This window comes from Aureococcus anophagefferens (assembly GCF_000186865.1).
Source record: "Aureococcus anophagefferens unplaced genomic scaffold AURANscaffold_6, whole genome shotgun sequence".
Lineage (NCBI taxonomy): Eukaryota > Pelagophyceae > Pelagomonadales > Pelagomonadaceae > Aureococcus > Aureococcus anophagefferens.
In genome coordinates, this window is record NW_008705566.1 from 1,834,891 (window position 1) to 1,861,687 (window position 26,797).

General features: G+C 72.7%; 7 protein-coding genes across 7 annotated transcripts in view; 3 read left to right on the forward strand and 4 right to left on the reverse strand.

The window, feature by feature from the left end:
- Window positions 1-3,776: 3,776 nt before the first annotated feature.
- On the reverse strand, window positions 3,777-5,186 carry nuo1 (hypothetical protein; the record flags this gene model as incomplete). Its single annotated transcript, XM_009037540.1, has 1 exon — window positions 3,777-5,186. A coding segment is annotated over one exon (1,410 nt), but the record flags the coding sequence as incomplete, so codon positions are not given.
- A 6,633-nt stretch (window positions 5,187-11,819) lies between these two features.
- On the forward strand, window positions 11,820-13,796 carry AURANDRAFT_63190 (hypothetical protein; the record flags this gene model as incomplete). The annotated part of the gene is made up of 1 exon (XM_009037355.1): window positions 11,820-13,796. One exon carries the CDS (start codon window positions 11,820-11,822, stop codon window positions 13,794-13,796), a length of 1,977 nt encoding a protein of 658 aa, XP_009035603.1.
- A 981-nt stretch (window positions 13,797-14,777) lies between these two features.
- AURANDRAFT_17617 (hypothetical protein) lies at window positions 14,778-15,107 on the reverse strand (the record flags this gene model as incomplete). Its single annotated transcript, XM_009037539.1, has 1 exon — window positions 14,778-15,107. A coding segment is annotated over one exon (330 nt), but the record flags the coding sequence as incomplete, so codon positions are not given.
- A 994-nt stretch (window positions 15,108-16,101) lies between these two features.
- Window positions 16,102-17,106, forward strand: AURANDRAFT_3430 (hypothetical protein; the record flags this gene model as incomplete). Its single annotated transcript, XM_009037118.1, has 1 exon — window positions 16,102-17,106. A coding segment is annotated over one exon (1,005 nt), but the record flags the coding sequence as incomplete, so codon positions are not given.
- Window positions 17,107-17,241: 135 nt separating this feature from the next.
- AURANDRAFT_63192 (expressed protein) lies at window positions 17,242-20,238 on the reverse strand (the record flags this gene model as incomplete). The annotated part of the gene is made up of 1 exon (XM_009037538.1): window positions 17,242-20,238. The coding sequence occupies one exon, from the start codon at window positions 20,236-20,238 to the stop codon at window positions 17,242-17,244; it is 2,997 nt and encodes a 998-aa protein (XP_009035786.1).
- Window positions 20,239-21,582: 1,344 nt separating this feature from the next.
- AURANDRAFT_37098 (expressed protein) lies at window positions 21,583-22,882 on the forward strand (the record flags this gene model as incomplete). Its single annotated transcript, XM_009037356.1, has 1 exon — window positions 21,583-22,882. A coding segment is annotated over one exon (1,281 nt), but the record flags the coding sequence as incomplete, so codon positions are not given.
- Window positions 22,881-26,797, reverse strand: part of AURANDRAFT_63193 (hypothetical protein) — a gene marked incomplete at both ends in the record, with an annotated part of 4,500 nt that continues 583 nt past the window's right edge. Inside the window, 2 exons of the mRNA XM_009037537.1 lie at window positions 22,881-23,234; window positions 23,800-26,694. Of these exons, the coding sequence (XP_009035785.1) occupies window positions 22,881-23,234; window positions 23,800-26,694 (3,249 nt within the window). The remainder of the gene's footprint in view (window positions 23,235-23,799; window positions 26,695-26,797) is intronic.

A 26,797-nucleotide genomic window follows, 5' to 3' on the forward strand; every position in this document is an offset into this window, starting at 1 on the left:
TGGACAACGCCGCCATCCAAGCCAAGGTCGTGCGCCACGCCGGCGCCCTCGAGCTCCTCGCGCTCTGCGGTTTTTCGCTCCAGGCGGACCGCACCCTACTCCTCCCAGCCACCGCCGACCCGCTGCCACAGCTGCGCGCCCTGGAGGCGCTCCGGGCCGCGGGCGCCGCGCCCGCGCCGCGACCCGCGCCGGCCGCCGCCGCGCCGGCCGCGGCGACGCGCGGCGGCGCCGACCAGGAGACGCTGCGGCAGCAGGCCGAGGCGCGGCGCGTGCGCGACGCGTCCCTCGCCGCCCAGCGCGCGGCGGAGCGGCGCCGCTGGGCCGAGGACGCCGCGGACCGCCGCGGCGACGCGCCCCGCGGCGACGCGGCCGCGGACCGCGCGCGCGTGGAGGCGACGCTCCGACGCGCCGCGGCGCGCTCCGACGCGGTGCCAGCGGCCCCATCAACTTCCGACAGTGTCCCGGCGGTCCCAGCACCAACCCGCGCGGCGGTCCCGCCGCCCCGACCTCAATCCGCCCCCGCGCCGCCGCCGCCGCCGCCGCCGCCGCCGGCCGCCGCGGGCGCGCGGCTGCGCTTCCGCGTGCGCCTGCCCGCGGGCTCGTCGGCGACGCTCGCCGTCGGCGGCGACGCGACGCTCGGCGAGCTGCGGCTCCGCGTCGCCGAGGCCGCGGGCGAGGCCGCGGACGGCCTCGTCCTGCTCCGCGCGCAGCCGCGACGAGTGTTCGAGGCGACGCTCGAACACTCGCGCCTCGCGGACCTCGGCCTCGCGGACGGCACGGCCCTCGTCGCCATGCGCATGGCGTCGCGGGGCGTCGTGCACCGGGGCCACCTCGAGGCCGCGGTCCGCGGCGCCGTCGGCGACGCCGTCGACGACGACTTCATGGAGCGCATGGACTACGAGGAGATCTTGGAACTCCAGGCGCGCATCGGCGACGTCGACACGAAGCCCGGCGTCGACGACTGCCTGCGCGCGACGACGCTCGGCACCCTCGACGCCGCGGACATCGCGCGCCGGGCCGCGACGGGCGGCGACGACGCGCGGTGCATGGTCTGCCTCGAGGACTTCGCCGCGGGCGACGGCGTCCGGACGCTGCCCGCATGCCCCCACGCGTTCCACGCCGCGTGCCTCGCGGCCTGGCTCGCGACGAAGCCGACGTGCCCCGTCTGCGCGACGCCCGTCGTCGTCGCGGCGCGGGTAAACGCGCACGTTTAGGAGCGCGCGAGCTTCGCCGCGGTCGTGTACGTCGTGTAGACCATGGCGACGACCCCGAACACGGAGATGGCGACGTGGGCGACCTTGGACGTCGCCGACGGCTTCTCCGACACCTTGAGGTGCAGGAGGGGCGGGATGACGAAGCCCATGAGCGAATTGCAGACGCCGCCGACGAGGTCGACCATGTCGGAGAAGTCGGGCACGCCGAGCGCGACGGCCAGCACGAGCGCCACGGTCGCGAAGCGATAGGCGACCCTGACCGGCCGCGCCGGCAGGCCCCGGGCCCGGGCCCAGTCGACGAGCGGCGGCTCGAGGATCGCGCGCGGCGCGAGGAGGATCAGCGGCGTCGTCAGGACGATGTTCGCGCAAAAAAATAAAATCACAACATCCAAAGCGACGGACGTCGTCGCGAAGTTGGACAGCACGTTCGGGCAGGGCCCCTCGTAGTTGTGGCCCAGGTCCGGGTCGCTCGGGTGGCAGTGGCCGCGATAGAAGAGGACCGCGGACGTCCCGGCGAAGACCGCGTTGACGAACGCGATGACGGCGAAGGCCCAGCAGGCCGCGGTCGCGAAGGTCGTCGTCGGCGCCTTGGCCGCGGGGCGCTTCGGCCGCATGCCGTGGGCGATGGGCAGCACGACGATGTGGATCGCGAAGAGGAAGACCGTCGAGCCAAAGAACGAGGGGACGCCCGCGGGCTTCGCGAGCGGCCCCACGCCGGCCTCGCGCTTGCCCGCGCCGCCGCCGACGACCCCGAAAATGCCCGCGGCGACGGCGACGTTGCCGAGCATGGACGTGAAGCTCAGCGTCTTCGCGGAGTCGATGAGCGCGAGGAGGAAGACGATGGGCGAGATGGCGGCCGCGAAGACCGGCGCGCCCGCGGTGCCGCCGACGTAGCGGCTCACGATGGGCGGCAGCACGCCGGCGCAGAAGTCGACGTAGGCCGCGCAGACGCCGAAGCACGTGCAGACGACGCCCGCGAGGCACGCGGCCTCGGCCGCGTTGACGCCGCCGACGACCGCGCCCGGGAACGCGCGCGCGGCGACGGCCGGGTAGCTCAGGTTCGCGCCCGCGGGCGCCACGGCGCGCTCGGCCCGCTCCAGCAACACGATGGTGTAGACACTCAAAGCGCCGAGCGCCAGCGTGCACACGGCGGCGAGGCCCACGCCCGCCTCGTGGAAGGCGAAGGGCAGGGCGAAGGTGCCGGCGCCGATGGCGCACTTGATCATGCCCAGGGCCGCGCCGAAGGCCGTCGACGACTCATCGTCGTGCTCCGTCTCTTCCGAGTCCAGGAGCAGGGGCTCGTCGAGCTCTCCGACGCTGGCCATCAGGGGCTCGTCGAGCTCTCCGACGCTGGCCATCGCCTGTCGATCAATCAGAAGCCCGTGAGAGGCAGCATCGAGGTGTGGCAAACCTCGCCAAAAACTGAGGTTCCCGATGGCCCCGACCGATGGTATCCGCAGTTGCCAGCGCGCGCCCGCGCCGCCGGCCTTCGCCACCACCATGATCCGCTGCCTGCTCCTCGTGCTCCTCGCCGCGACGGCCCGCGCGCAGCGCGGCGCGCGCAACGGCACGCGCCGCCTCCAGGCTTTGGACCGGTCGCCGAGCTTCTACGACGTCGCGCGCAAGACGAACACGGACAAGATCAAGGGCCGCGCGAACCTCGCGAAGCGCGACTTCCAGTACGCGGGCTCGCAGAACGACAAGTGCAAGGTCTTCGGCCACTTCTACGACACGATCTACGACCGGTGGATGCCCCGGGCCGACGCGCCGCGGTTCCAGTTCCTCGAGATCGGCTACTTCAACGGCCACGGCTTCGACGCGTTCATGGAGTTCCTGCCCAACGCGGAGGCGCACTCCCTCGAGGTGTCGTGCCTGCCGCCCGGCGACGGCAAGGTCGACGGCTACTGGACGGAGTGGCCCAAGGCCTGGGGCAACTTCGCGAAGACGAACCCGCGCTACGGGTCGCTGCGCGCGGCGAAGCGGCTCCACTGCGGCGACGCGTCGTGGTTCGACTTCCTCGAGGCGACGTGGACGACGCACATGCGGCGGCCGGACGCGCCGCCGCTCAAGGTCGTCGTCGACGACGGCTCGCACATCGCGTCGCAGATGGTCGACACGGTGTTCTTCTGGTTCCCGCGCCTCGCGCCGCGCGGCGTGCTCGTCGTCGAGGACATCCAGCCCACGGACGCCGCGAACCCGTTCCGCGCCAAGTTCCTCCCCCAGATGATGCACGACCTCCACTTCTGCGGCAACCCGGACACGCTCCGCGAGGTCGAGCGCTTCCCGACGCTCCGGCCGCTCCTCAACTCGATCCACTGCGAGCTCCACGTCTGCGTCTTCGAGCGCAACGACGAGCCCGCCGTGCCGGACCTGTCCCGGGAGCTGTCGACGCAGCCGGCCCACGCGCTCGACCCCGCGGCCTACGGCGGGCAGCGGCCGCGGGGCCGCGCCGGCGGCTAATAAAAGTCATGCTCCCCGGAGGCCGCGGCGCGCCGTCGGCTAGAGTAAAGGTCGCGAGCTTAAAAGGCGAACGGGGGGGAAGGGAGGACGTGATGCCCCGCCTCAGTTCTCGAGGAGGGGGCGGATGATGTTCGTGTGGGCGCCCGGGTCGACCTCCTGGTCCTTGCCGCCGCCGAACTCCTTGGTCCACTCCGCGTTCTTGAACTTCTCGCCGCTCCACGCGTGCTGGAAGTGGGCCTCGAAGTCGAAGCCCTGGGGGTCGGCGATGCGCTCCTCGATGACGGGCTGGAAGCGGCGGATCAGGCCCTGGACGGGCCAGGCCGCGGCGTCGCCGAGCGCGCAGATCGTGTGGCCCTCGATCTGGCGCGAGATCTCGTCGAGCATGCCGATCTCGCGGACGTCCGCGTCGCCGACCTCCATGCGCTCCAATATCGTCTCGAGCCAGCCCGTGCCCTCGCGGCAGGGCGTGCACTGGCCGCAGGACTCGTGGCGGTAGAAGTGTGCGAGGCGCCGGATCGCCGCGATCATGTCGACGGTGTCGTCCATGACGGTGACCGCGGCCGTGCCCAGGCCGGACCCGCGCGCCTTGAGGTCGTCGAAGTCCATGAGCGCCTCCTCGCACTCCTCGATGGGCAGCACGGGCACGGACGACCCGCCGGGGATGACGGCCTGGAGCTTGTTCCAGCCGCCGCGGACGCCGCCGCAGTGCTTGTCGATGAGCTCGCGGAAGGGGATCGACATCTCCTCCTCGACGACGATGGGGTTGTTCACGTGGCCGCTGATCGCGAAGAGCTTCGTGCCCGCGTTGTTCTTGCGCCCGAAGCCCGTGAACCAGGACGCGCCGCGGCGGAGGATCGTCGGCGCGACGGCGATGGTCTCGACGTTCGTCACCGTCGTCGGGCAGCCGAAGACGCCGACGTTCGCCGGGAACGGCGGCTTGAGCCGCGGCTTGCCCTGCTTGCCCTCGAGGGACTCGATCAAGGCCGTCTCCTCGCCGCAGACGTAGGCGCCCGCGCCGCGGTGCAGGTACATGTCGAAGTCGTAGCCGGACCCGCACGCGTTCTTGCCGATGAGGCCCGCCGTGTAGGCCTCGTGGATCGCCTCGTCCATGACCATGGCCTCGTTGAAGTACTCGCCGCGGATGTAGATGTAGCACGCGCGCGCGCGCATCGCGTAGCCCGCGAGGAGGCAGCCCTCGACGAGCTTGTGGGGATCCTTGCGCATGATCTCGCGGTCCTTGCACGTGCCGGGCTCGGACTCGTCGGCGTTGATGACGAGGAAGCTCGGCCGGCCGTCCGAGGCCTTGGGCATGAAGCTCCACTTCAGGCCGCTCGGGAACCCCGCGCCGCCGCGGCCCCGCAGGCCGCTGTCCTTCATCTCCTGGACGATCCAGTCCGGGCCCATCCACATGATGTCCTTGGTCATGTGCCAGTCGCCGCGCTTCTTCGCGTCCCCCAGGCGCCAGTCCTCCTCGCCGTAGAGGTTCGTGAAGATGCGGTCCTGGTCCTTGACTGCGGGGGGGCGGCGCGGTCGACATCGCGCGTCCGGGGGGCGCGCGCGCGCGCGCGGGCGTCCGTGGACGCGTTTGTGGCGATTGGGGACGCCGAGCGCGCACGACCCCCGTAGACGCGCCCCGCGTCGTCGCTCAGGGCCCGGGTGGCGGCCGGGGCGCTTCGTCGCAGGGACGAGCGCGCGCCGGCCGACGCGCCCCGGAGGGCGCCAGAGAAACGAGCCACGGTGGCGGCAGCCATTTCGCTTGCCTCTCGAGCCAGCTCGACGTCGTGGCGGGGGTCCGCGCGACGGCCCGCCGCCTCGCCCGAGGCTCGCCCGGCCGCCGGTCGACGGCGGCCCGGCGGCCGAGGTGCACGAGTGCACAACCAGCAGACTAGGCGAGGGAGATCAACACGACGTCTAAGAACCCACTACGCGCCCTGGGGCCGGTTCGCGCGCCACTCGCGGAGCGGGTGCTTCCGCGGCGGGTGGAAGTTGCGGCACTTGCCCTTGGCATAGAAGATGCAGGCGTCGCCGAAGCGGCAGGCCGTCGCGGAGGGCGGCGTCGTCGGGTCCGGCGCGTCGCGGAGCTCGAACTTGGCCACCAGGGGCAGGTGGTCCGAGGGCCAGGGCGCGGCCGGCAGGTTCGCGCGGTCCTCGACGACGGCCAGCACGGCCGACGGCGCGAGCTGGCGCGGCGTGAAGAAGAGGTAGTCGATGGCGTGCGTGAAGTCCGGCGCGACGGACGTGTACGGCGGCTCGGCGCCCTGCACGGCCGCGTAGGCCGACTTGAACAAGAGCCCTCTCCCGCCGCACGCGCGCGCGTTCGTGCGCGTCATCTCGACGTAGGCGTCGGGCGGCGCGATGCGCGGGTCCCAGGATTTGTAGGCGAGCGTGTTGAAGTCGCCCGCGGCGACGACGGGCGTGTCGAGCGTCGTGCCCTGGCTCGCGTTCTTCGGATGCGTGAGCATCTCCTCCATCTTTTTCCGCAATTGCTTCAGCCCCGCGACCTGCTGCTGCGTGCAGGGCACGCCGTTGCTCATGGGCACGTCGAGGTGGACGGACGCGACGAGGACCGGCAGATCGCTCGCGGCGTGGCGGAGCAGCGCGAGGATCGCGCCCTTCTGGCTCTCGGCCGCGCGCGAAACGCCGGCCACGTACTGGGGCTTGTCGAAGGTGACGAAGCCCACGTGGATGCGCCGGAACGCGGCCAGCTTGTAGTAGACGCCCACGGTGAGCTGCTTGCCGTCGCGCTTGTACTCGCCGCCGAACCCGGCCTTCGTCAGCAGTTCGTGAACTTTGTGCGCGTGGTTGAAGCGGCAGTGTCCCAGGGCGCACCAGTCGCAGTACTCGCGCCGGCAGCGCTGCATCTCCTGGAGGCAGATGACGTCGGGGTCCCGCCGCAGCGCGGCGGCGACGGCCTGCTCGCAGCCCGACGAGTCCTCGCCGGGTTTGCACCGCGGCGCGCGCTGGCCCGCGAGCTTCGACACGTCCTTGGCGCTGTCCGCCTCCAGGTTGAGGGTCAGGACCGTGAACTCGCGGGCCGGGTCCGGCCGCCGCGCGACGACCCAGGTGCGCGGGTAGGCGCTCGACGCCCGGCCCTCCTTGTAGTCGTCTATCGTGAGCTGGAGCGCCGCGAGGCGGTGGCTCAGGTCCTCCTTGCTCGGCGGCGCGCCGCTGCTGCTGCTCTGGATGCAAGGAGGGCAGCGGGCGCAGAGGGCCGCCATCGGAAAAGACAGTTGCTGAGGCGCGCGTGTGTGTGCCAACGACAAAGGCTGCCCCCGAAGCTCGGCAGCAACAAAACTTTGTTTACCTCGCCGATTCAACATCCACAGCCACCAGAAGCGCAGCATGAGCCGCTTCGACCGAGGCGCGCCTCCTCCCGCGTCGCCTCCCGCGCCACCTCGAGTGCCGCAGAAGCGGGGCTCCCACTACCTCGAGGTCTATAAGGACAAGGCCGTCATCGACACCATCGACCTATCGGGACTCTCCACCTACACGCTGGGCCGCGACGCCGACGCCTGCGAGATCCCGCTGGAGCACGCGAGCTGCTCGCGGCGGCACGCGCGGCTCGAGCGGCAGGCCGACGGGTCCGTCTGGATCGAGGACCTCGGGAGCGCGCAGGGCACGTACGTCGACGGCGCGCCGGAGCCGCTCGCGCCGCGGCGGCGGACGACGGTCGCGCCCGGCGCGTCGCTCTGCTTCGGCAGGAGCACGCGCACCTACGTCGTCCGCGCGCCCGGCGCCGCGGCGAAGCCGAAGCTCTCGGGCGACGACAAGCGGAAGCGGCTCTGGGGCGGCGCGAAGCGCGACCGACCCGGCGCGAGCGAGGCGGACCGGGACCGCGAGTCGTCGAACCTCGAGCGCTGGGGCGCCGCCGCGGGCGCGCTCGGCGACGCCGCGCGGAGCGACAAGTTCCTCGCCCTCATGGGCGCGAAGAAGCACAAGGTCGCCGCGGCGCCCGCCGGCGACGCCGCGCGGAGCGACGTCCTCGCGAAGCTCGAGGACCAGTTCGAGACCGCGCGGCGCCGCGGCTACGGGTCCCGGGGGCTCTAACGCACGTACGTTATGCTCGGCAGGTCCACGTGGACCTGCGGCCCGTCCTTGCCGCAGGCCGTCCCGGCGACGTTGAGCGACGCGGGCTCGCCCCGGAACGTGGCGGCCGACGAGTCCGCGAAGAGGCCGAAGGACGCGACGCGCGTCACGCCGCAGAAGCCCGCGCCGTTGAGCGTCGCCGCGAGCAGGTCGAAGTCGAAGGCGACGTGGTGGTAGTCCGCGTCGTGACTCTGCCCGCCGAAGAGCACGCGCGTCAGCGCGGCCTTCTCCTCCAGTGAGAGGTCGCCCGCCGCGAAGAACGCCGCCAGCGCGCCCAGGTCCGGCACGGCCAGCAGCAGCGCGCCGCCCGGCTTCAAGACACGGTGCCACTCCGCGAGCGTCGCCGCGAGCGGGCTGCCCCGCGCGCCGAGCGTCGCGTGCTCGAGCACGTGCGACGCGTAGAGCGCGGCGACGGAGCCGTTCCCGAACCCTTTCAGCGCGTGCATGGGCGCGACGACGTCGACGTGGGGCCCCGGCGCGACGTCGACGATGCGCCAGCCCGGCTTCCGCGCGCGGCCGCCCACGTGGAGGAGCACGACGCCGCCGTCGTCGGGTTCGACGTCGCGGAGCGGGAACGCGCGGTCCGCGCGCGTGTCCGGCGCGACGACGTGGCGCCGCCCGGCCGCGCCAAAGGCCTCGACGTTCGCCGCGAGCGCCGCGGCGAAGTGGGCCGCCCAGCGCTCCGTGTCGAAGAGCGGCGCTTTCCGGAGCCGCGCGTCCTGCGCTTTGCGGAGCGCGGCCCGCGCGCGCGGCCGCGCGCGGAGCCCGTCGGCGAGGTCCTCGTAGTCCTTCAAGCTAAACGCCTCCGTCAGGCCCTCGAGGCGCGCGGCGCGCAGCGCCGACGCGCCGTAGCGCGCCTCCATGCGGCTCCCCGCGAGCGACACGACGGGCGCGCCCGCCCAGAGCGCGTCCTGGACGACGGTGTGGCCCGTCTTCGCGGTCGTGTCCAGAACGACGTCGAACTGGGACTTGGTCCAGTGGTGGTCGATCCAGGGCTGGAGGTCCAGGGCCTCGAGCCGCGACGGGTGCACGCCGCGCGCCGCGAGCTCCGCTTTCAGCAAGGGGACCGCGTGGACGTGGAGCTTGTAGCGCAGGAGCCGCAGGACGGCGTCGCCGTCGCTCCGGCGCAGCGCGTTCGCCCAGACCGTGAAGATGTCCGGGTCCATCTTCTGGAAGTTGGACACGACGCCGAAGGAGAAGGGCGCGTGTGACGCGACGCCAACGTCCGCGGCCGTCGCGCGCGGCCGTTGGCGGCAGGAGCCGACGAGGTTCGCGTGGTCCGCGGGCAGGTAGCTCGTCGCGCCGCCGAGGACGAGCAGCGGCTCCAGAAACTCGTCGCCCGCCGCCTCGACGCGCGCGGCCGCGCCGTCGGCGACGAGGCCGTCGACGAAGTCCGCGCCCGTCGTCTGCGGCCAGCCCAAAAAGCTCAGCTTCAGCACGCGGGCGAGGGCCGGGTCGCCGAGGAGGGGCAGCCCGCTGCCGAGCGTGTGGCCGTGGAGGTCCAGGACGACGTCGAGGCCGCGCTCGAGGAAGAGCGCCGCGGCCTCGGCCGGCGACGACCCTTCGACGTCGACGAAGCGCGCGCCCAGCGCGCCGCTCGCGTTGCGCCGCCACCACGAGTCCGTCGTCGCGAGGGCGAAGCAGTAGACCTCGACGTCGTCGCGCGCGTCCAGCGCGAGGAGCGCGCCGCGGAGCGACGCGGAGACGGGGTGGACGCCGAAATCCGCGGACACGAAGCCGACGCGGATCGCGTCGCGGTGTTTCCGTCGCGGCGCGACCGTCCGGGACGCCGCCGGCGCCGCGGCGAAGGCCTGGGCGCGGCTCAGGTCGCGGAGCGTCGCCGGCGGCAGGAGCGCCGCGACCTGGGCGACGCCCAGCGCCTCGACGCTCGGCGCGGACGTGTTGGCGCTCCGCGCGGCCTCGCGCGCGACGCGCGCGACGTCGTCGTCGAAGCGCGCCCAGTCGCAGATCCAGGCCTTGGTCTTGACGAGCTTCGCGCGCGCGTCGCGCGCCGTCGCCGCGTCGCCCGCCGCCGCCGCGGCGTCGCGCGCGTTGCCGAGCGCCAACGCCGCGCCCGCGGCGTCGTACTTGGCCGACAGGCAGTCGCCGAGGTGGAGCCAGGACCGCGCCTCGCCCGGGTCCCGCCTCACGGCGCCGAGAAAGGCCTCGGCGGCCGCGGCCACGTCGCCGAGGGCGTGGTGCGCCCAGCCGAGGTAGTGGGCCAGGCTCGGCCGCACTCCGTCTTCCCCGCGGGATGCCAGCGCCGCCTCGGCGAGTTGTGCAACGCGCCGCGCCTCGCCGCGGCCGTGGGCCGCGACGATCTCCTCGCGCGGACCGCACCAGGCCACCGAGTGCAGCAGAAGCAGCACGAAGGCAGCATGCCGCATCGCGCGGCAGCCCAGCGGAATTAAGTTCAACAACCCGTTTTTAGGCGCCGCATGCGCGCGTGTAGCTCGGCGACCTCCTCCTCCCCGAGGGACTGCTCGCTATCCGCAGCCTCGGCGACGTCGCTATCCGCAGGCTCGTCGCCGTCGCCAAACATTTGCGCGTATAGCTCGGCGGTCGAGATCTCCTCCTCCCCGAAGGGCTGCTCGCTCGCCGCAGGCTCGTCGCCGTCGCTGACTTCGTCCTCCTTTGTCTCCCACTCAGGCTCGCTCGCGCCATCGGCGTCCGTGATGTTCCACTCTTTCAGCAGGTAGCCCGGACCTCCCGTGGACCATCTGGTGGTACCAACGGACAAAGCGATCGCTGGTCCGCTCGCCGATGAAGACGACGCGGTTCGGCTCCCCGCGAAGATCGGGCGTGTCCGCGTGCTCCGGATGGATGCCGCGCAATAAGGTTGTCTCGTTCCGGATCCACAACACCGCGGCGCTTCGGCCCCGGACCTCATGGCCGAGGGCGGTGATCACGATGTCGGGATCGAACGTCAGGCTCAGATCGCGGGCGTGATCTTCCTCCTGGTAGCTGTGGAGCTGAGCCTTGCGGAAGATGAACGAAGCCAGGCTCTCGTAGTCGAACGGCGCGCCGCGGTAGGGATCGCCCGTGTTATCGATGATCTGCTTCTGCCAATCCTCGGGGTCGGCCTTGTGGAAGGCGTCCATGACCTCGAGGGCGCGCTCGTTCTCGCGGCTCACGCGCTCGAGCAAGGGAATCGGAATGATCGGTTGGTCTAGACTTGGGTCCGCGGGATCGGGTCGCACCGTAAGGCTAATGGGGCAGAAGCCACCAATCTTCCAACTCCAAATCGGTTCATTGATTGGTCTACTAGTAAAATCGCTGGGCGCGGTGAACCGGCGGGGCTCAATCAAGATCCACCCATCGTGTTCCTTCGCTGCTTCGATAACTTCGCCCACTAGACACCAGCCCACGATATTCGACCGCATGTCCGGCGCCTCGTGCAGCGCCACCTTACTGCCATCAGTGCTCACCGAATGACGAACACGCCACTGCCGCCGCCGCAGCCAGATGTCGCCGCCGCGGCGCTCCTCCTTGTATACACTGAGCGTTAGTTCGTAGATGTGGCAGAGAAGGTTTTCGAGGAAGAGGAGCATCCTCCCAGCCACACTCGGAGGATGAGATCTCACATCGTCCGGGAACTTCTCTATGAATTTTGACGTCAGCTCAGGTTGCTGTGCCACATTTCTGAGCCACTCATTGTCGGAGGACCCGTCGGCCCACTCGACTGACGTCGCGCGCGCCATCGACCGAAGCAGGACCAGACAGCTCAACATCGAGGCTTGGCGATTCTGGTCGTCGAAAAGTGAGTCGAAACGGGCTTTCGCCGCCGCGACTTTTTCCCAACACATCTTGTTGTTAATCATTCCAAGAGCGGCGCCGACGATCTCCTCGCCGTCGCCGATGGCTTTGACCAACACGCCCTCGAACCACTTCCGCTCCTCCTCCGTGCGGCGCTCGGGGGTGCGCGCCTCGAGGGCAGCCATCGCGTTCGAACTCGCCCCAACTAGCGGCGCCGCCCGGCCGTCTATCCAGCAGCCATGCGCTTTCAGTGCTACAAGTGCACTGCACTTTGCACCCCAAAAGCGCGCCGGCAAGAAGACGATGTTCCTCTTGCCGGTCGTCGCCCTGGCGGCGGCGGCCAGCTCCGAGGACGACGTCTACGAGCGGGTCTACAGCGTGCAGAACCTGCACGACGAGGCCGACGTGCTCTGGCTGCGGTCCGAGGCCGGCTCGAGCAGCGTGGGCCGCGTCTTCGACGCCGTCGCGAAGCACGACGCGTCGCGGCTGCAGACGCGGCGCGCGGCGGCGGCGGGCATCCTGCCGGCCTACTTCTTCTTCGGCCCGCGGGGCGCGGCCAAGGAGCGGCCGCGGCCGCGGGTCCGCGGCTCGCAGACCATCGACGAGGCCGGCATCGCGAACCGGACGCAGGTCGTCGTCTGCAACACGCGGGAGCTGCGCGACAGCGAGCTCTGCGGCGGCCTGGTGGACGAGTCCTACTGGGCGGCCCTCGAGGCGGCCTTCGCCGAGGACCGCGGCGCCGTCGACGGCGACGCGTACGACGCGGACGCGCGGCTCGCCTTGGCCTGCGCGCTCGGCGACCGGAACCACTTCCCGCAGGCCAAGGTCGAGTTGAGGGAGAGCCTGCGGGGCGGCGCCGACGCGGCGCGCCTCGCCCTGGGGCGCGTCATGGTCGTCGCGGCGATTCTGGACGGCGGCGGCCGGCGGCCGGATTTCATGGCGGACGTCCGCGCCTTGGTCGACGACGTCGACGGCACCATGGCCTTCGGGGCGCGCGTCGCCGGCGCGCGCGCGGGGCGCGTGCTGCGGTCGGAGTGCGCCGGAAACGCGCCGGATTTGAGCGTCATCGCGAAGGCGCTCGCCGCCGGGGCCGACGTCCTCGAGGCGGACGCGCACGGCCGGGTGCCGGTCGTCCTGGCGGCGTCCGCGGGCCACGCGAAGCTGCTGAAGATCCTGTGCGGGACGGCGGCGCCGCCGGCGCCGGCGCTCGCCATCGCGGCCAAGGCCGCGGCGGCCGACGGCGACGCGGCGGTGTTAGAGGCGCTCGTCGCGCACTGCGGCCTCCCGTCGGAAGCGCTGCCGCCGCGCTCGTGGTACGCCAGGGACATGGGCGAGGAGCGGCGGCGCGTCGAAAAGTTCCTGGCGACGTGGTCCCGGAGCGCGGCCGCGGGCGCGGCCGCCGCGGGCCGCGGCGCCGTCAGACGCGCGGCCGCGGCGCTGTCGGCGGCCCGGGCCGCCGCGGCGCGCGCCGTCGGCGGCACTCAGGCCGCCGCGCGGCGCGCCTACGACGGCGCCCGGGGGTCCGCGCGGCGCGCCGTCGACGGCCTCGTCGGCCGCGCGGTCGCGGTCGCGGCCGCGGCCAAAGCGGCGCTGGCCTTTGGGGTGGCGACCTGCGTGCCGTCGCCCCTCGGCTTCGCGGCCGTCGCGGCGCCCTTTCTAGGCGTCCTGGCCGCGAACTGGCGGTCGCACCGTCCGCGGCGCGACCGCGCGTGGGACCTCCGCGACGACGCGCGCGGCCGCTACCTCGAGGCGCTGGACCGCGAGATCGACGCGCTCCGGTCGCCGAAGCGGGGCGCGCGGGACCCGCCGGCCGCGGCCGCGGCGCTCCTCGACGAGGCGCGGCGGCTCGTCCGCGACGTGCGGGACGCGCGCGACCCGGCGCCCGCCGCGAGGACCGGCGCGCGGCGCGACGTGCAAATCGTCCGGGACCCGCCGGGCGCCGCGTCACCGGCGACGCCCGCGCGCAAGGCGGCGCGGAGCTTGGAGGCCCTCGCGGCGCTCCGCGAGCTCGACCCGCGCGCGCTGCCGAACGACGCGCTCGAGGTCGTCGACGAGCTCCTGCCGGAGCTCACGCGCAAGGTCGCGCGGGAGATCGCGCGGCGGGCGAGCCGCGTCCAGGCCACGGACCTGACGGAGTGCGTCGTCTGCCTCGAGGACTCGCGCCAGGTCGCCTTCTCCTGCGGCCACCTCTGCGTCTGCGAGGCGTGCGCCGCGGACATCGCCGAGTGCCCCCTCTGCCGGAGCCCCGTACGCACGAAGCGCCGCATCTACTTCGACTAAAGGAAGGGGGTGCTGTGTGTTCTCGTTCTTGGGAGGTCTGCCATAGCTGTGTTTAAGCGCTTCAAGAACGTTCATTGAAGCTTCAATCCGCGGCTCTCAAGCGTCAAGCGTGTGGCAATAGACGCCGAGGCTGAGCCTGAGGCCGAGCCTCTGAAAACTCCGACTCCCGCGGTCCCTCCCCGGGCCCCCTACGTTTAGAGACGCGTCAAGGCAATAGACGCCGGCAGTCGGCGCCCGCGCCGTCCTCGCGCCCTCGCATCGCCGCGCCGGACCGCGCCCGCGCGCCCTCGCCCGCGCCGTCCTCGCGCCCTCGCGCCGCCGCGCCGAACCGCGCCCGCGCGCCCTCGATCCGCTCCAAAAACGCAACAACATGGCGACCCTCCTCCGGTCCTCGACGAAGAGCCCGCTCGAGCAGAGCGCCGACAAGATGGTCGAGAGCGTGCGGGAGGCGACGAAGAAGCTGGCCGGGGACGCGTCGACGGCCATGAAGCTGCCGGGCGCGTCGCTGAACCAGCGGCTCAAGACGTACGGCACGGCCGTGACCGTCGGCGTCTTCATCGGCGCCGCGGTGACGTCCGGCGTGCTCGCGGGGATCATCTCCCTCGCGGCGTGGAAGTCGTCGGCGCTCCGCGAGGCCGCGGACGAGGCCGTGCGCCTCGCGCGCGCGGCCGTGGGCAAGGAGACGCCGCGCAGGCCGCGACGAGACTCGGACCCGCCGCGACGAGACTCGGACGCGGCCGCGGGCGACGGCGACGACGAGGTCCAGCAGCTCCGGGACCGCGTCGCCCTGCTCGAGCACGAGGTCGCGAAGCTCAAGAGCCAGTAGCGAGCTAGGTCGGAATATGCGTCGATAGACGTGTCGATAGAAGGGGGGGACAGAAGCGAGGGGTGGGACCCGGGGGGGCTCGCGCCCGGGCGGTTCTTGGTCTCGGGCACGCGGCCGGCTTGCGCGCGTCGGCCCGGAGGGAGCGCCTAGTAGCGGCCGCCGCCGCCGCCGTTGGGGCAGTCGCGGGAGATGTGGCCCATCTCGCCGCAGTTGTAGCAGGCGCGGTCGCCGCCGCCCATGCCGCCGCCGCCGCCGCCGAAGGACGCGAAGGCGTCGTCGCGGCCGCCACCGGGCCCGTTCGGGCAGTCGCGGCTGATGTGGCCCGTCTGCCCGCAGTTGTAGCAGGCCCGGTCGCCGCCGCCGCCGGAGCGGCCGCCGAAGGACGCGAAGGCCGCGTCGCGGTCGGCGCTCTGGCCGCTCGGCGGGTTCGGGCAGTCGCGGCTGATGTGGCCCGTCTGGCCGCAGTTGTAGCACGCGCGGTCGCCGCCGCCGCCGCCGGAGCGGCCGCCGAAGGACGCGAAGGCGTCGTCGGCGGGGCGGTCGCCGTCGGGCCGCTCGCCCGGGCGGCCGCCGCCCGCCGCCGCGCGCTCGCGGTAGGCCGCCTTGACCTTCTTCGCCTCCTCGGACTCGGCGTTCGCGACCTTGGCGCGCTGCACGTCCGCGGGCAGGAAGGTCTTCATGGCCTTTTGGACGTCGTCGACCCAGCCCTCGCCCTGGGTCGCGTTGCGGATGACGATCTCGAGCTCGCGCGCGTTGCCGAAGGACGCGAGCTTCGCGCCGTCGAGCTTCGCCTTCTCGAAGATCTTGACGAGTTTCGCCTCGCGGTCCGTGCGGATGAAGGCCGGCGTCGCGCGCAGCTTGCCCGTGGCGACGAGGGCGTCGCAGAGGGCCTTGACGACGTCGGCGGCGGACCAGGACGCGTCGCACGCGGCTTCGACGACGGGCTCCTCGGCCTTGGCCGACGTCAGCGCGATCTTCGGCTTCTCGGGGCCGGGGCTCCCCGGCGCGTCGCCGAGGCCGAGCGCGCCCATCTCGGGCACGGGCGCGGGCTGGGCGGCTTCATCCTCGGCGTCGGCCTACGGTGGCGTCGGTTTGCCAGACGGCGGTCTCTCGTGTTCTGAGGGCGTCGCGCGGGCCGTCGGGCGTCGGAGCCGGCTCTCGTTGCCAGCGATGGCGCGCGCGCGGTGAGCGCTGCGACGCGCGACGAAAGACCGCTGCATTTCGCGGACGCGGCGCGCGCACCCAGGTAGACATGATCACAAGCGGACGCTGGCTCTCTCAATCGCCAACCAGCCTCGAGACGGCAACAAGTTGAAGCTCGAGGTGACGATGTTGCACCTACCCCGCCCAAACATGCCAGGCAATGGACCATCGTCAGAGGAGGAGCCCCTCGAGGTGCGATGCGGTGTGTTTTGTAAGTTTTCTGATCTATCTTCATAGGTGCTCTGCATGGCGTGCAACGACGCGACCTGCGACTTCAAGCCGATGCGGCTCCGGCGGCGCGCGCTCGGGCCCCGGGACATCGAGATCGACATGAAGTACTGCGGCATCTGCCATACGGACCTCCACACGGCGGCGGACCACCTGCCCATCAAGACGCGCTACCCGTGCGTCCCCGGCCACGAGCTCGCGGGGATCGCCGTCGCCGTCGGCGCGGACGTCCGCGGCGTGTCCGTCGGCGACCCCGTCGGCGTGGGCTGCCTCGTCGACAGCTGCCTCGAGTGCGCGGCGTGCGAGGAGGGCCGGGAGAACCTGTGCCGGAAGCGCGTGGGCACCTACGGCGGCGAGGACACGTCCGGGCGGGCGCGGTGCGTGCCGGCGACCGCGCGGACCTACGGCGGCTACACGAACCGCATGGTCGTCGACGAGCGCTTCGCCATCCGCATTCCGAAGGACTACCCGCTGGAGTGCGCGGGGCCCGTTTTCTGCGCGGGCGTGACCATGTACGACCCGCTCAAGCGCTACGGCGCGGGCGGAGGGACGAGGGTCGGCGTCGTCGGCCTCGGCGGCCTCGGCGTCATGGGCGTCAAGCTCGCGAGGGCCCTCGGCTGCGACGTCGTCGCGATCTCGCGCGGCGACGCGAAGGCGCGCCTCGCGAAGGACTCCGGCGCGACGAGCTTCCTCAACTCCGAGGACGCCGCGGCGACGGCCGCGGCCGCGCGCACGCTCGACCTCGTCCTCGACACGGTCCCCGCGGAGCACGACTGGGCCAAGTACCGCGCGCTCGTCAAGGACGACGGCAAGCTCGTCATCCTCGGCGTCAACGCGGCCTTTGCGGCGTCGATGATCGCGGGCAAGCTCCGCAAGACCTGCTCCGTCGTGTCGTCGACCATCGGCGGCATACCGGCGACGCAGGAGGTCGTCGACCTCTGCGCGCGGGAGAAGATCTACCCCGACGTCGACGTCGTCCCCGTGCGCGACATCGGCCGCGTCTACGAGGCCCTGGATGCCACCAACGACGCCGGCCGACGCTACGTCCTCGACCTCGCGGGCACGCTCGACGAGTCCGCGTTCGAGAAGTGCGACGCGCCGCCGCCGACGCTCGCGCCGAACGGCACGGGCCTCACGCCCCGCAAGGTCGTCGCCGATCTAGCGCGCATGGTCTTTTGTTACTAAAACCTAGGCGACGAGGACGACCGCGAGCTTGGCGATCTCGTAGCCCGCCATGAAGTAGTCGTCCTGCTTGACGAAGAGGAGCGCGTCGTAGACGTCGTTGCTCACCTCCGCGGCGTCGACGACGATCTTGAAGCCCTCGTCGAGCCAACCAATGCCCGCGGGCGCGCCCAAGATCGCCGCGAGCTTCGAGAGGACTTGGGCGATCTCCTCCGCGTGGCAATCCGTGATCGCGGAAGACAGCGCGGAGAGCGCCGCCGCGACGTCCTTGATCGCCGCCATGGCGACGTCGTCGCCGACGAGGTACTCGAGGTCGTCGACGAGGTCGCTCCAGACGCGGTCGACGTCCTCCTCGACGTGGGCCACCAGCTGGTCGAAGTCCTCCGTGATGTCGTCCCACGACGGCCACCACGACGAGAGCTCCGCCGTCGCATTCCCGTGGCGCCGGCGGTAGAGCTCCGCGTAGAGGCGCTGGTGCCGCAGGTTCTTCGCCGCGATGTCGCAGGCGGCCTGATCCTTGAAGACCTCGCAGTTCTTCCGCGAGAGCAGGTCCGACGGCGCGCCCGCGACTTGGGCAGGCTGGTTCCAGAGGACCGTGTCGTTCTTCAGCACCCCGTTCGACGCGTCGCTGAAGGCCGCGTGCGTCGCCAGGGACTCGAAGCCGGCGTCCAGCGCCGTCCACGCCGCGTCCAGGTCCGCCTCGCAGGCCGCGAAGTCGCCCTCGAGCGCGCCGAGCGCGGCCATCGCGCCCTCGAGCAAAAGGCACGCCGCGCTGGCGCAGCCGTTCGTCGCGTTCCACGCGAGGATGTCCTTCAACCCCCGCGCCAGACTCGCGCCCGCCGTCGCGTAGGACCCGTTGGACAGCGCGAGGCCCGCGTCGCCGAACTCGTCGAGCACGTCCTCGCCGGCGACGAGCACCGACGCGACGAGCGCCGCGTCGGCGCCGACGGACGCCAGGCCGAGCTGGTCCGCGCACTGGCCCAGGGCGTCCGCGACCTCGGGCACGCCGCAGTCCTTCAGGCCCGCGCCCATGTCCTTCAAGGACCGGCTCAGCGGCGCGAGCGCCGCTTCGACGTCGCCGCCCCCGAGGTCCGCGGCGAAGGTCGCGAGGTCCGCCGCCGCGTCCCCGAAGTCGCCGCTGCAGCCGCTGACGTCCTGCGTGACGTCCTCGAAGACGCTGACGATGGCGTTGACGATCTCGCAGACGGCCGTGTCGCACGCCGCGACGCCGAGCGTCTCGAGCAGCGCCCCGAGCTCCTTGCCCGCCGTCGCCGCGTCGCCCTTCGACGCCGCGGCGGCGACGACGGCGATCTCGCTCGCGACGTCGACGCCCTTGACCAAAACGGCCACGGCGGACCCGGCCGCGGTGACGTTCGCCGCGCCGAGCGCCGCGGCCTCGGATTCGACGAGCGCCGCGACGCGCTCGAGGCCGCAGTCGTTGCCCAGCGCCGTCGCGAGCGACGTCAGCGAAACGCTCAGGTTCGCGACGCCCGCCGCGGCGTCGCCGCCCTCGAAGCTCGCCAGCGCGCCCGAGAGGTCGGACCACGTCGTCTCGAGATCCGCCGCGCACGCGCCGCCGACGTCCGCGGAGACGACCGCCAGCGCCGCGATCAAGTTTTCGACGACGAGGCACGCCTTGTCGTCGCCGCAGTGGAAGGCGTCGAGCGCCGCCACCAGGTCGCCGAGCGCGGCGCCCGCGGCGGCCCAGTCCTCGGCGACGAGCGCCTTGGCCGCGTCGTAGACCGCGTCCGCGACGTCGAGCCCGTCGACGAGGATGTGGACGGGCGCCGCCGTGACGTTCGCGGCGCCGAGCTTCACGGCCTCGGCGGCGATCAAATCCGCGAGCGCGTCGAGCTGGCACGCGCGCGCCGCGCCGCCGACGTCCCGCAGCGCCACGGAAAAGTCGAAGAGCCCCGCCTCGACGTCGCCCGCCGTGAGCGCCGCCGCGCCCTGGACGAAGAGGGTCTCGGCGTCGCCGAGGTCCGCGGCGCAGTCGCCGGACGCGTCGGACCCGACGATGGCGAAGGCGTCGAGCAGGGCTTCGAAGAGGCCGCAGGCCTTGGAGTCGCAGCCCGCGGAACGCAACGACAGGGCGAGCTTCGCGCAGGCGAGGCCCGCGGCCTTGGAGTCGTCCGCGGCCGCGGCCGCCGCGATGGCGGCCACGTCGCCGGACACGTCCAGGCCCTCGACGGTCACGTTGAGCAGGACGCCCGGCGCGTCGGTGACGGTGACGTTCGCCGCCCTCAACTCGCCCGTCTCCTGCTGGAGCAGCGCGGCGACGTCCGGCAGGCCGCAGGCGTCCGCGGCGCGCCCGAGGTCCGCCAGCGCCGCCACCGTCGCATTGAAGACGCCCGCGCCGTCGCCCTCGGAGAGGCGCGAGACCGCCCGGGCGACGTCGCCGACGGCGTCCTCGAGGACGCCCTCGCACGCGGCCTGGTCCTGGAGGAAGATCTTCGCGCCGCCGAGCAGGCCCTCGAAGAGGACGCAGGCCTCGAGCGCCGTTCCCGTCTTGCCGTCGCAGCTGAAGGACCCCTCGAGGGCGAGGATCAGATCACCGAGCGCCGCGCCCGCGTCCGACCCGGCGCCGTTCGCGGCGTCGTCGAGGATCCGGAGCACGTCCTCGGTGACGTTGAGGCCGAAGACGAGGGTCGTGAGCGCCTCGCCGGCGTAGTGGGCCGTCGCGTTGAAGCCCAGCGCGTTGGCGCCCTTCTCCAGGTAGTCGACGGCCAGGGGGACGTCGCAGTCGTCGACGGCGCGCGCGAGCGCGCGCGTCGACAGGTACAGGCCGTCGAGGGCCTGGGTGGCGGAGCCGGCCTCGATGGCGGCCACGGACGCGTTGAGCTGGCTCTCGAAGGCGCCTAAATCCCCGAGGCAGGTCGCGATCACGGGGCCCACGGAGGTGCCGTTGAGCTTGTCGAGGAGCGACTCCACGAGCGCCTCGAGGTCCAGGGCCCCGGCGACGCCGACGACGAGCAGGAGGACGAGGCGGGCGACCGTCTTCATGGTGGTTCGCGGGGGGCTTGGCCGACCAACTGCCGTTCGCCTTGACGAGACGAACGCGTCGAACGCGAGTTGGGGCTGCCGAGTCGGGCCAATCAGCTCGAAAAGCGGTTTTGGCACTAAGTCTTGAAAACCAAATCTAGCGAACAGCTCGGGGCTGCCTCTGCGCACCACTCATCCGCTCCCGGCCCGCTCCGCCTTTCGTCGTCGCCCGCTGACACTATGTCCAAGTTCATTCCGGAATCCGTCAACAGCTCCGTGCCCGGCCTCAGCACGGCCACGGGCCTCGTCGACAAGACGACGGGCGCCCTCGACGACAATGTGCCTGGCATGAAGCACGTGTCCGGTGGGCTCGACCAGGGTATGGGCAAGCTCGGCGAGGGCGTCAACATGATCCCGGGCGCCCAGATGGCCCAGGACAACATGAACAAGGGCATGGGCGCCGTCGGCGACGGCGTCGGAAAGGTGCCTGGCATGGACCAGGTCAAGGGCGGCATCGCCGCCGTCCCGGGCGCGGACGGCACCATCCCGACGTCCGTCCCCGGCATGGACGGCAAGATCCCGGGCATGCCCGGCGGCGAGCCCCTCACGGAGGTGCCCGAGGACCTCGACGCCCTCGACAAGGACGCCCTCAAGGCGCTCGTGCTGAAGCTCAAGGAGGAACGCGACAAGCTCGCGTCGATGGGCATCCCGGGCGCGGGCATGGTCGGCGGCGGCGTCGGCCAGCTCCAGGGCGGCGTCGGCCAGCTCTCGGGCGGCCTCACGGGCGGCGTCGACCAGGGCATGGGCAAGCTGAACGAGGGCGTCAACATGGTCCCGGGCGCGAGCATGGGGAAGGACGCGCTCGGCAAGGGCACGGGCGCGCTCAGCGACGGCGTCAACATGGTCCCGGGCTCGGGCATGGCCAAGGATGGCCTCGGCAAGGTGGCGGGCGGCGTCGACTCGGCGGTCGGCGCCGTCCCGGGCGGCACGGCCGTCAAGGACACGACGACGGGCTTCATCCCCGACAGCATGAAGTTCTGGTAGAACACCGAGGCGGCACCGAGCGCGCGCTCTGCTCGCTCCGCTGTACCCCCCGCAGCGTCGTCCGCGCCCCATTTCCCCCCACATAGCTGTCCAACCCCCCTCCCGCGTTCGCGCGACGTCGACCCCAAGTTGTAGCCCGAAGAGGGCCTAGTAAATCCGTCGCTTGCACCGTCGGTGGTGTGGTGCGCGGCGGGAGTCTGGCGGAGAAGCTCGGGCGGCCACTGCTCGGAAGCCCCGAAACTCAACCGTTACGCTGAGGCTCATGTCACGAGTCGTCCATCAACATCGCGGTCGCCGAGGCGCGAGCTGTCTGATCAGCGGCTTCGCCGTCGAAGTCGACATCCGTCGCTGCGCATCCAAGCCTCGAAGACTCGCCGCCGGCACCATGATGAACTCGCCGTTTGGCGGCGCGCATCAGGACGTCCTCGGCCAGAAGCCGTCGGACCCCGAGTCGAAGGCGTCGCTCGTCGCCGAGATCAAGGACCGCGCGCGCAAGGCCTTCGCGCGCAAGGACATGCCCGTCTGCGAGGCGCTCTACACGAAGGCCATCGAGACGCTGCCCGACGCGCCCCTCTACAGCAATCGGAGCGCCGTGCGGCTCACGCTGGGCAAGTTCGACGACGCGGCGAAGGACGCGTCGACGGCGACGGAGCTCGACGGCGCGTACGCCAAGGGCTGGTACCGCCTGGGCCAGGCCAAGGAGAAGACGGAGGACTTCGCCGGCGCGCTCAAGGCCTACGAGGCCGGCGCGAAGCTCGAGCCCGACAGCAAGGTCTGGCCCGCGTCCGTCGTAAAGTGCAAGGCCGCGCAGGAGAAGTTCAAGCTCAAGCCGAAGAAGAAGGTCGACGTCGCGCCGAAGATCGAGGCCTTCGTCAAGCCCGCGCCCATCGGCGACAAGACCAAGAGCGCCGCGCCGGCGGCCGGCGGCAAGTCCGACATGCGCGGCTACAAGATCGACAGCCAGGGCCGGAAGACGACGTTCTTCAACAACGAGCTCAGCGACGAGGCCAAGGCCCTGATCGGCGACATCGCGCCGAAGAAGGTCGAGGCGCCCGTGTCCATGGCCACCAAGGCCGGCGAGTCGTCCTGGAACCAGGCCGGCACCTTCGAGTCCAAGGACCACACGAAGTGGGCCAAGGCGTGGCTCGAGGACAAGTTCGCGGACTTCATGGTCGACCTCCCCGACCGCCAAGTCGGCGCCGTGTCCGTGCCCTGCTTCCTCACGGTCAAGAAGTTCTCCGACTTCAAGGGCGACGCGTCGACGGCCCAGGCCCGGGGGAAGAAGAAGTGGGTCTTCGACGCGTCGTTCAAACTCGACTGGGAGTTCGCGCTCGACGACAAGGGCTCCGTGGCCAAGGGCTCCGTCGCCTTCCCCGACGTCTCCGGCGACGTCATCGACGAGGGCGACGCCCTCGAGTACGCCCTCGAGGTCGACTCCCTCACGCCCAACGACGCGTCCGCGCTCATCACCTCGCACATCAAGTCCGAGACCGCGGGCCTCCGACCCGCCGTCCGCGGCGTCGTCGCCGACCTCGTCGCCGAGTTCAGGGCGACGAAGTAGGCGCGCCGGGCGCACCGGCCCCGCCCGAACCGCGCGTCTAACGGCGGCCAGTTTAACCTCACAGGTCGAGGCGGTAGCGCCGGTCGCGCTGGTGCTTCCGCGCCTTTCTGTCGTGCGCCGCGTTCTTCTTGTCCTCGCGCAGCTTCCGGTCTTTCCGCTGGAACTTGTTCCGCTTGCCCTTGCCGTCGAACTTGACCTGGTGCGCGTGCTTCCGGTCCGCGCCGTGGGACGCGGTGTGGCGCTGGACGTCCTGCGTGTAGAGGCCGTGGCGGGCCTTTTCCCGGTCGGTGATGCTCTTCGTCCGCTCCTTCGTCGACCGCTCCTTGGCCGTCTGCGGCCGCTCCGCCGCGGCGCACGCGAGCAGCGCCGCGACAGCGCAGGCGTACGCGCGCATCCAGGCGCGGTTCGGGGGCTGCCCGCTAAAACGCGACTGCATCCAACGGAGGAGCAGGCAATGGAGCAGCCGTGTTGCATCATCTCGCCTGCGCAGGCGAGCGCAGCGAGCTCGGCGCCACGAAGCAGAGGATCTCCGCGTCGCCGCTGATTTCGCCGCGATCCGCCATCCGCAGCACTTCAAAGCTGCATTAACACGCCGCACAACAATGCGGCGCTTCCTCTGCTTCGTCGGCGCGCTCGCGCACGGCTCGACGGCGCTGGTCGCCCGGCCCGCGGCGGCCCTCCGTCGCCCGACGGCCGCCTCTTCGGTGCCGGTACCCGAAAACATCTACGAGGACGACGACCCGGAGAAGCCGCGCCTGATCACCGGCGACGAGGCCGACGCGTTCGTCGCCATGCTCGACGGGAGCGCCGCCACCGGCGGCGCGGAGCTCGTCGCCGAGCCCGCGGAGGCCGCGCCCGCGGAGGCCGCGCCCGCGGAGGCCGCGCCGAAGAAGCGCTGGGTGAAGCCGAGCGAGCGGTAGCTGCTACGTAACGGACCGGGCCGCACGCCGAATGGTTCCTTACTGGTAGGTCCTCACGTAGTAGGGCGCGGGCATGGGCGGCGCGGCCGGGATGCTCGGGTGCGGCCGCGGCGCGGCGAAGGGGAACGACTCGAGGAGGTCCGCGGAGTGCGCGCCGGCCTTGGCCGGGGCCGTGTGCACGTTGCGGACGCGCGGCGAGTCGGCGCCCGGGCCGCCGCGGGCCGGCCGCTCGGGCGTGAAGTGGGCGACGCCGTACTTGGCCGCGGCGGCGTCGTCGACGACGAAGCGGCCGTCCCAGGGCGGCCGGTGCTTCTTCGGGGACCCGACGCCGCCCGGCGGCGGCCGCGCGGCGCCCGCGGACCGCGGCTTCCGCGGCGACGGCGCGCGGGGCTGCTGCGACGCCGCCCGCGGGTTCGCGGACTTGGGCCGCGCGTCCAATTCCTCCGGCGCCGCGGCGTGGTCCGCCGCCGCCGCCTGCTTCGCGGCGCGCGGCGTCGCGGACCGGCTCGGCCGCGCGCGCGGCGGCCGCTGCGGCGACCGCTTCGGGCTCAGCTCGCCCGCGTGGTCCGGGTCCCAGCGGCCGATGGGCGTCGGCACCATGCTGTCGTCCCACTCGGGCTTGGGCTTGGGCCGCCGGTACGTCGCGGGCCGCGGGTAGTCGCGCGCCGCCGCGTCCAAATACGCGTAGACCAGCGCCGCGTCCTTGTCGCAGCGCACGCGAAACCCCCGCGGCGGCCGGTGCCGCGCGCCGACGACCATGAGGTCGCCGTGCTTCGTGATCGACGGGAGCACGTAGTCCTTGGCCGGGCCGCCCAAATCCTCGGCGAACGCCGCCAGCGCCGCGTCCGCGCCGCCCGCCCCCGGGAACCCGTCGAGGAGGTCGAAGTCGCCGTCCAACAGCGGCACGCGCCGCGCGGCGACGGCCTCGAGCGCGGCCGCGGCGGCCCGCGCCGCGCGGTGGGCCGCCGCGACCGCGCCGTCGGCCGCGTGCGCGCGCGCCTCGCGCCACCGGCGCCGCTCGCGGTCCAGCGCGGCCTCGGGCGACGCCTCCAGCAGCGTGACGCGGTCCGCGGCGGCGGCGGCGAAGGCCTTGGCGACGATGGCCGCGGAAAAGACGCGCGCGCTCTCCGCCTCGGCCGCCGCGCGCGCCGCCGCGCGCTGGTCGTCCGCCTTCTTCTTCGCCGCGGCCGCCTTGGCGCGCTCCTTCTCGACGATCTCCGCCTTCTTCTTCGCCGCGAGCTCCGCGGCGGCCTGGCGGTCCCGCTCCGCGCGCCGCGCCATGTCCTCGCGGCGCTTCGCGGCCGCGAGGTGGTCCGCCTTCCGTTTCGCGATCGCGACGCGCTTCAGCTCGCGCGCGCGCTCGCGGTCGCGCTTGCCCTTCTCCGCGGCCAACACCCGCTTCGACTTGGCGGGGCCCGCGGCCTCGACGGGCTGGCCGCCCCAGCGCGACTTCTTCTCCGTCGCCGGCGACTTCTTCTTGCCCGGCGGCTTCGGCGCGGGCGACCCGAGCCGCGTCGACAGCGCGTCCGCGGCGCGCCGCGACTCCTCGGCGCGCCGCCGCTCGTCGTCCTCCGCGGCCCGGTCCAACATCTCGAAGACGCGCGCGGCCTCGGCGGCCGCGGCCTTGGCGCTCTCGACCTCCTCCCGGCGCCGGTGGACGAGCTCGGCGACGCGCGCGGCCTCGGCCGCGGCGCGCGAGATGCGGCGGTTCGTCGGGTCCGCGGCCGCCGCCGCCGCCGCGGCCTCGCGCGCCGCCGCGGCGGCCCGCTCGGCCCGCAGCCGCGCCAGGGCCTCGGCCTGCTCCGCGGCCTGCGACGCGCGGCGCACCTTCGACGCGCGCGCCTCCTCGTCCGCGGCCTCCTTGGCGAAGCGCTCGGCGAGCTGGAGCGACGCCAGGGCCGCGGCGGACATGCGCCGCCCCTGCGTGACCATGGACGCGCGCGCGTCGTCGTAGGGCGCGCCGTCGTCGTCGTCGCCGGCGTCGGAGCGCCGCCAGCCGTCGTCGAGGTCGTTGATCGCCGGCGCCTGGGCGACCATGGACCCCCGCGCGTCCGGCGGCGCCGCCGGCGCCGCGCGGAGCGCGCGCTTCGCGTCGAGGGCCGCCTCGTTCGCCGCGACGCGGTCCAGGTCCTCGTCGCGCTCCTGCTTCAGGCGCAGGAAGTCGGCGACGCGCGCGGCCTCGGCCGCCGCCACGGAGAGCCGCCGGCTCGCGTCGCGCGCGGCGGTCTCCTCGTCGGCGCGGTCCGCCGCGCGCCGCGCGAGCAGCAGCGACACGCGGCACGCGTCCGCCGCGGGCTTCGACACGTCGCTCGTGCCGACCAGCTCCCGCGTCGACAGCGACTGGAACGTCGCGAAGGTCACGGGCTCGGCGAGGGACGACTCGTCGTCCGAGTCCTCCCAGTCCCCGAAGTGCGCGGCGAGCGCCGCGTCGCGCTTCCGCCGCTCCTCGGCCTCCGCGGCCTCGCGGGCCAGCGCCGCGGCCTTGGCGTCCATGGACGCGCGCGCCCGCGCGGACAGCCGCCGGAAGTGCTCGAAGCGCACGGGCTCCGCGTCCTCCCCGTCGCCGTCGCTGTCCTCCCAGTCGCCGAAATGCGCCGCGAGCTCGTCCGCCCTCGCGCGCGCGTCCCGCTGCGCCACGAGCTCCGCGGCGATGCGCTCCTGCGACGCCTTGTTCGCGCGGAACGTCTCCGACGTGTGGATCTTCGAGAAGCAGCCGAACGTCACGGGCCCGAGGTCCTCGTCGTCGTCGTCGTCCGCCGCCGGTTCCGACACGTCGGCGGGCCTGACCTTCTCGGCGGGCTTCGTCGGCGCGCTCAGGCGCTCGAAGGTGCGGAACGTCACGGGGCCGAGCTCCAGCGACTCGTCGTCGCTCGGCGGCTCGCGGGGCTCCGCGGCGGCCTCGGCGACGGCGGGCTCCTCGGCGATCTGCGCGGGCATGGTCGGCGCCGGCGCCTGGGACTGGGCGGACGTCGCCAGCGCGTTGAGGTCCCGCGCGCTGTCGCGGACGACGAAGCGCTGGAGCTCGAACGCCGCCTTCTCCGACGTGAGCGCGTCG